This window comes from Podarcis cretensis (genome assembly GCF_951804945.1).
Source record: "Podarcis cretensis genome assembly, chromosome: 13".
In the NCBI taxonomy this organism is placed as follows: domain Eukaryota; kingdom Metazoa; phylum Chordata; class Lepidosauria; order Squamata; family Lacertidae; genus Podarcis; species Podarcis cretensis.
The window spans coordinates 48,653,567-48,662,205 of NC_137182.1; the positions used below are offsets into that span (position 1 = coordinate 48,653,567).

The following is an 8,639-nucleotide window of genomic DNA, read 5'->3' on the forward strand; positions in this document are numbered from 1 at the left end:
AACTAATGGTTGGAGACTTATTATCTCATTTAGTCCAGTGTATTGCCTGCCTGTGGATACCTATTCCACCCTTTCTCTTCTGCTCTGACTACAAAGGTGTAACATTTTACATTTAATTGAAATAGTTTCTTGCTAGATACATAGGAGTAAAATTGGTCACAAATAATAAAGCATAGTTGCTTTCATTCTTCTAGAATTGCTAATAAGAGCTTATGATAAAGGATCCAATGTTAGTTACAGTCAGAACAGACCCATTGAAAAGAAAAGAAAATAACCAATATGACATAAAGTACTTAGCTTCAATAATTCTTTCTCTTTGTTAGCTGTTCCCTGTCATTCAACTCCGGCCTAAGAATAATAATATAGCATTTGGGGGAAAAGATACAACCAAGTAATCCAACACTGGAAGCTAAGATAGAGAAGATCTCCACAGCCACCATGTATTTCCCTTTGGTGCTCAGGTAGGTTGGAACAAAAGTCAGCCAAACACTGCAAAACAACAGCATACTGAAAGTGATGAACTTGGCTTCATTAAAAGTGTCTGGCAGCTTTCTAGCAAAGAAAGCCACCGTGAAGCTGATAATGGCCAGAAATCCCATGAAGCCCAGAACTAAATAAAACATGAGGACAGATCCTTCATTACATAATGCAATGATCTCTTTGCTCTGAGAGTGCATGTCATGATCTGGGAATGGGGAGAAGTTTGCCAACCACAAAACACAAATTCCTGATTGAATGAGTGTGCAAGAAAAGATAACAGAGTTGGCCAGTCTTTTCCCCACCCACTTCCTCAAGCTGGATCCTGGTTTGGTGGCCATGAAAGCGACCACAACAGTGATGGTTTTAGCCATCACACAAGAAATAACCACAGAGAAGATGATGCCAAAAGCTGGTTGCCGGAGAATGCAGGTCACATTATTGGGTTGTCCAAGGAATGGCAAAGAACAGAGGAAGCAGAGGAGGAGAGAGACAAGCAGAATGTAGCTGATGTCCCGGTTGTTGGCTTTGACAATGGGGGTGTCTTTGTGTTTAATAAAAGTTACTAGAACCAAAGCTGTGATAAAGGAAAAGAAAAGAGCAAAAGAAGCTAAACTGATCCCTAAAGGCTCTTTGAAAGATAGAAAAGTTAGATGCTTTGGAAAACATTGATCTTTGTCCTTGCTTGGATACTGATCTTCTGGGCACTGGAGACAGTCATCCATATCTGAAAAACAGAAAGAAATCTCATTTCAGTGTCATTCCATGTGAGACTTAAGAAGAATTTCCTCACTTCCTCCCAAATAATAAATGATATATTTCTTGATTTCTGTTTCATAGTTCCAGTGCGGAGATGTACATGTGAATTCATCACTCACCAAAATGAGAACAATGATGATGTGTCAATTTGTATACACTTGAGTTGACATGAGTGGAGGTGATTTTCCTAAATGCCAAAGAGAATTTTTTTTAAAAAAAAAAGTAATGGGAGATTTTTACACTTGAATGCATTGGCAGCATGTTCCTTCTTATTTCTAAAGCCAGTTTAGAACATCTGAGTGTGGACAATACTGAACTAGATAGACAAATTTTCTCACTTGACATAAGACAGCTTCCTATATTTTTTGCTGCTATAAGAGAAAAATTCGGAGGTTAATGAACTACTTTCTTCTTGAGTTGAAAAGCAATTCATTTTTGCTTTTTTGGGGGGGAATGGGATCATGAAAGGAATTAGGAAACACATTGGTTTTACATAAAATTTTAATAAAAAATCATGTATAAGACACTGGAAACATAGATTCTTGCTAAAACACCTATATATGAAAAATATATTTCACACAAAATTCATTAAAATAAAATCAGTTGAAAAATTGATTCTTGGCATTTGTCCATCTCAAGTGACAATGAAAGACCCCGTCCTACAAGAAAGTGTTTACAACACCCTGAACCAGAGTCAGATACACAAAAACATGAGAGTGATGGGTAAGGATCCTGAGGGCTTTTAGTTGGATGCTATATCAGGAGAACAGTTGTATCACCTACCCTTTTGGTCTGAAAACTTCCCATCGGGGCATAAAGCACAGTCATAACAGCAAAACTTCTTCCCCTCCTTCTTTTGTTTCCGATACCCAGATTGGCAGGAGTCACTGCAGACCGAAATGGGAATCCCCTATCCATCAATAAGAAAACAGATACCGTAGGTACAACGTAGGAAATTTATATTGCTCAAATAAGAAAAGCATTTTCAAAAGTTGGTTGGAAAATAAATATTTTCTATTTAATCATACACTTCTGTTTAGTTTCCTGACTTCATGACAGAGACGGATGCATAAGGTTGCACAACAAGTGGTGTTTTAGAACTGATAATCCAGTCAAGAATAGGGGGAAACTCAATCTGTACCTGGTTAAAACCTCTTGGCCATATAATCATGGCCTTATGAATGATGAATCCTTTTCCTTCACTCACACTTCCAACTTTAACTCTCTGGAAGGATCTGTTTGGGAAGATGACCATGTTGTTGATATCAAATTCACCTCCCATTTCCCTTTTAGCATTAAGTGATATTGTTTCTCCAGCTGAGTTATTGAATGAAATCCCTTGCAGAAATGGTTGCAGCTATTTGAAAGTGGAAAAGAAACAAGGGCTAACATTTCATGTCCATAGACATGAAATGCTGATTATTTGTACATTCCTTTCCTTTATGTTTTTTCTATAGCAAAGTCTCAACCAGACGTGATAAATGGTAGATAAAGGAACATGCATAGTGATAGAAGAAAAAATTGATTCCCCATTACAGCCACCCAATATGAGAGGAAATATGAACCCATTTCACTAATAATTCTGTGTAGGAAAAGGTTGGATACTCTCTGATGATTTCTACAACACTGTTCTGGGCAAAGAATAAAAATGAAGAAGTTTTTAATTGTGAATACATTACCTGCCAGGGCTGGAGATCATGGAGTTTATGTTTCCCCCCATCAGTCATTCTTCTGTGGTGGCATCTTGATGAGATGGCATGTAAGGCATGAGCCACAGCATAGGCAGCATTGTAAATACTATAGCTATGGCCAGTCATGCTCATTTCAAGAACTGGATCAGGCAGGCTGTCTAACCTCTCTTCCCCAGTACATAGTTCATCTTCATCCACCAGCTCTTGGGGATTTGGAAATGAACAGACAAATGCTTGCTCCCAGAAATCCTTGAGAAAACCATCTGCCCTGGTGCTGTAGGGCTTTATGGTTTGAAGAAATTCCTGGAAGCCTAGCAACTCTTTTGTGTGAATGCTGAAGGAGATTGCTCCTTGGAAGAGTTGTATGTCAAAGCCCCTCTGAAGACCTGTTAATATGATATCAATCTGTGTTGTCATAATCCACACCTTTGTAACTGATGCATTTCCTTTGTAATCAGGATGTGGCAGATAAGTAATAGTCATTAGCAACATGATAGTCAATGAACCTCCATACAGGATCAGTGTGCTAGGTTTGTTCTCTATCAAAGCTGGATAAACATTTGACCATGTATCGAGAAGTTCTTCTATGTCACCTATATGTGCTTGTTTGGGGATTCTTTTTGTGAAGGCTGAACAGATTCTGTTCTTGGAAAGGAATGGTTCCAAGGTTGACAAGAAATGTTCTCCACCATCATCATCTTCAGCAAAGATCCCAACCCATGTCCATCCAAAATGTAGAAGTAACTGAATAATTCCCATATATTGATGGTCTTCATTTGGGACCATGCGGTAAAAGGAATTGGACTGCGTTGTTTCCCTGTTTCCTGCTGCAAACGAGCCATATGTGATCTATTAAAAACACATAGTATTATGAGAGATCTGCTTGGTTGAGTGTCTCCATATATGTAGCTCTTTATGGTAGAAATATTTCCTGAAGGACAATATGAACACTATGAGAGGTAAAGAAAATGAAAACTCACGCATAATTATGGCTGTTAATATAGAGATATGGCCATGCTTTTTTGAAATGTCTAGAGACGTGTATGGTTTTCAGAAATGTATTTAAAACAAGGTTATGTCTATCTAATCTCCTTCCTAGGGGGGATGTGAGTGGGGGGCAACAGCATACCAGTAATAAGGTACGGATTAAATTGTATTACCCTCCCAACTTTGTTGGACTGATTATGTTCGGATGCCTGATTATTGTCTTGCAAAGCAACAACTCTATTCCAAATTTAAAAATATAAAGCATACTGCTGGTGGTCAACAAAAGAGGATTAAAGACTCTTTCAAGGCAAATCTTAAAAAAGTAGTATAAACACAGACAGTTGGAAAACAGTGGCCTGCAAGTGCTCCAACTGGAGAACAGCCTTTACAAAGGTATCATGGACATTGAAGATGTTCAAACTCGGGACGAAAGAGAGAAACATGCTAAGAGGAAGGCACATTTGGCAAGCCCTCACCATGATAACTCCCTCCCAGAAACTAATATCTCCACTGTGGAAGGATGTGTGGATCCAGAATTAGCCTCCACAGTCACTTATGGACTCAACTGTGTTAATGAAAGACAATCTTACTGAGTTATGAGTTATCGCCAAAGAAGAAGACCTTCCCTTATACTTTCAATTCCAGGGCAGATTACAATAATTAAAAAGAAACTAGTGTGGTTTACAGATTACATGAGATTTAAGAAGGGCATGTAAAAGAAATGGGAGAAAGGGGAAATCACAAAGGAGAAGTATACAAGAGTAGCCAATAGTTGCAGAGGGAAAGTCAGGCTGCCTAAAGCTCAGAATGAGCTCAGGCTTCCACGAGAGTTAAAATTAAGTTCAAAAAGTTTCTTTGGCTATGTTGGAAGGAAGAGGGAGCACAAGTAAGTGTAAGGTGCATTGCATGGAGAAGACCAAGAAATGCTATTGGGTGACAACACCTATTTTGCCTCTGTCTTCACCCAAAAGAAAGCTATTTCCAAACCTGGTGATAACAGAATCAATGATGTCATGGAGCCCAAGAGAGGAAAAGAGGTGGTAAGGGAACACCTAGCTACTTTAAATGTACAGATTTACAAGGAGCAAATGTCTTCCCCATACCAATACCAATAAAGGTCCTAGAGCAGATTAATAAATTTTCAAGAATGCCATTCAGACCTCTTTCTGCTTCTGAACCATAAAAGCAAAAGCAAACATGGTAAGAGATTTGTTTCTGCACATCCCCATGTCTCATATGCAGAGATCCTACCTGTGGAATCTTGTAGGGTCTTAAGATATCTGCAATATGGAAGGAAGTATCAGAGCTAAGTCCTCCAATGACAGTGATGAGGCTGTTACAGATGCCACACTTGTAGTTGGGGTTAAATCTATGAGATTTGAAGAGCATGTCCAGGGTGGTACGATAGGTCATCCTAGCATCATAGTAGCTGTCATAGATGTGGAACCCAAATGTTACATTGGGCAAGATATTTGGATTCTCATTGATCTCATTCACTGCAAACACCAAGGCAAGGACATGCTGGTGGAACTTTGTCACAAAACTGCAAACAGAAGAATTTAGTGTATCACAAGATAATGTCACCGTGCCTGACATTCCACAAAAAGGCTTGCTTTCTGCCGGTGACTGATTTATATTTCATGGATCTCATGTAATTTGTTACTGATGTCTAAAACCTATTAAACAACTCCCTCTTCAAATCATGCATCAATATACTAAGATCTTGGATCTGGGTGTATTCCAGTTCCCATCAAATCTATCCCATAACCAATGGGGCAAAATCTGTTGGATTTGGAATCTGAGGGAGAAATCAGGAAGAGATCTCACAAGAGGATGCAAGAGTCCATTTTTTTCTCTAAACACTGTAGAATGCACAAGATCCCAAAAGGTGCTAGAGAAGCACAATTGTGTTCCTGGATGGGGGCAATCCCAGTGTGCCTTTCCTTGAACATCATCACCATTATCATAATTATCATTGCTATACTGCCCTTCATCTAAGGATAACTGTGTGGTCTACAATATAATTTTTTGTCACCTAAAGAAACTGTTGTTTGTTTTGGTGATATGACAAGGACAATGTTATAGGGAGGAGGAAGAAGGGGGGGGGGAGAGAGAAAGGTCCTTACTTTGGAAAATCATATAACTCCTGAGAAGGATGTATTCGGAAGGATACTTCACTAAAATGGTAAATGATATGAGAAGTCATCCCACAAATGAGGAGGTCACCTCCTTGATACCATTCATGTTCTACAGGTATAGGAACGTTAGTGGGGCACTTACGATTACCTACTCCACATGCAATTGGAAGAAGGAGAAGCACCTTCACTAGATCCAGCATCCTATTAAGCTTCTCTCTTGCCTCTGCCAATAATTTATTTCACAGGGGAAAATCCATAATTGGCTTCTGAATCACCACATCTACAAAAATGCATGTCTTGAATACTGGGTGAGATTAGCAGTATTCTAGGAATTATCCGCCTAGTGACAGAATGAAAGGGGATTTGTTAGAGATGAAAGTGACAGTGCCCTACTCCCGATTTTTCTCCACCAGAAGCCTACTAATATCCACTTTCAGGCTTGCCAAGTTATTGTTTTTCCTATTATCTGAAAAGCCTCTGGAGATTTCTCTCACTCTCTTTCTCTCTCTGTGTGTATATATTTATAGATATATGCAGTGTGGCATGAATAATTGTAGAGAAAGAATTCTTCTTTAGAGACCTTGAGTAGCAATTATGGAAGCAAACATGTTTTCTTTTGTTTTAAGAAAAAGTTCTGGCTTTTCTCTTCCTAATTTTGGAGTCAGAGTTCAATAACCTCTAAAGGGCAGAGGTTAGCCAGGCCTTGTCTAGACAACGTGGAAAAATAAAGCAGCACTAATTCTTGAAATGAATCACAATATTCAGCTTCAGTTTGATCTACAGGATGGTAGTCAATACTCTCCTTTGCTATAAAGTATTAAAATAGCTAGTCACAGAACTGACAAGGGGTGTGGTGAATGTTACTTTAATCCAAAGCAGTCTTCTAGGTCTGCCTTGAGATGCAGCAATTGTTACATCACTTGGAAATAATGTCAACCTGCACATCTCTAGGGTTTGTGGGATCTTGAGCATGGCTTCTTGATTAGGTCCCTGTTCCTCTTTTATAGACCACTTTACTCTCACAGAAGCCAGACAAACTCCTTGAGGGGTGGATCCAAGGAAGTAAATTGTACCATTCTTTCTGCTCAATTTTATCCCACCAGCGAAGAAGGAGTGAGTGAAGATCTACATCAGGAACACAGGTGATAGGAGACCAGCGCTACCTCCTATTCACCAAGAGTCCACTGTAGAGCTGGATTTGGAGGGAGGCTGCTAAGAAGGTCACAGATCCTACAAGGAAAAAGCCACAGCTGTTATTGCCTCTGTGGCAGCAGCAACAGGCAATGCAATCACTGGAGGCTTGATCTGCTGCCCCCTTTGGATCCTGCCACCTGAGGCGGTCACCTCACCTTTGCCACATGTGTGGGATAGACCTACATGATGTGCCTGCAATACACATGTGTACCTTAGCAAATACCTAATAATGTACACCCCTGGTCCTGGGTACAATCATCATTACTGTTTCAAAGAAGTGTGCCTAGAAATAGCTCAGTGAGACATACCATGTTTTCATTTATTTTAATGGTTTGACTCAACCTGATTTCACGTATAGGTTTCTTAGAGCAAATTAAGATGGTGGAATTCTGGAGTCATACCATTTTTATGCTTTATATGCTTTGTAGTGTGTCCAGCTACTCTGCTGTCAAAGTTTTTACAAGGTCATAAGGTTAGGTATGGATGGGAAGGGAGGAAGCACCTAACAGTACTATTGTCTCTAAGAAAGAATGAGTGAAAGTTCAACCTAATGCATTTGGCAGTAACTTTTCCTCCTCACAAATAACAAAAAAACAACCCACAAACCCTTCCTGTTCTGCTGAACACTATAAATTATTGATGCAGAACATTTACTTCAAGCAAAATGAAGTTAGCTATGTATGGTAAAGACACTTGTGAGTAGAAACCATTACCAAACACCAGATAGATATTGCTCATAACTCATGACAAAAGAATTGATATGCAGCTCTTATGGTAATCTTAATTTGAGTTGAGTGTGATTTGTATCTTGCTCATTGACCTAATCATGTATTTCTTTATTTTTTATTAAATAAATAAATAATTTTGTATTTGGTACTGATGTATATTGGATCCTTTGCCCTATATGGTTTTACTTTAAATGCCCCTGCAAATACAACGGTATATGTTGTATCCCGGGTGCTCTCTGCCTTGATCTGATTCCTCACCTCTAAAGCAATTCTAAAATATAAGTCATTTTGGAAGGGGGATTCCCTTCCCTTATTTGGTGTATTTAACTCAGTCTGGTCTTTCAGTTGCTTCTGAATACCAAGGCCATTTGTTTTCCCTAAACACAGTCCTCACTGCCTCCACAATCCTGACCACTGGATTCAAACAATTGTTTCTGTTAAATTCACTTTTACATATACTTTGTTTAGATCTTTCATATGCACATGCTATCCACATTTGAAACAAAAAGAAGGATGTTGACAAGCTGGAACGTGTGCAGAGGAGAGCTATCAAAATGATCAAGTGTCTGAAAACCAAGCCTTATGAGGAATGGTTGAAGGAGCTGGGTTTGTTCAGCCTGGAAAAAAGGAGAGTGAGAGGAGATATGATAGCCATCTTCCAATAT

General features: G+C 39.1%; 1 protein-coding gene across 1 annotated transcript; it reads right to left on the reverse strand.

The window, feature by feature from the left end:
• Positions 1 to 299: 299 nt before the first annotated feature.
• LOC307201670 (vomeronasal type-2 receptor 26-like) lies at positions 300 to 6,252 on the reverse strand (the record flags this gene model as incomplete). The annotated part of the gene is made up of 6 exons (XM_079950966.1): positions 300 to 1,204; positions 2,020 to 2,146; positions 2,378 to 2,593; positions 2,916 to 3,776; positions 5,166 to 5,457; positions 6,041 to 6,252. The coding sequence occupies 6 exons, from the start codon at positions 6,250 to 6,252 to the stop codon at positions 300 to 302; spliced, it is 2,613 nt and encodes an 870-aa protein (XP_079807092.1).
• Positions 6,253 to 8,639: the final 2,387 nt, after the last annotated feature.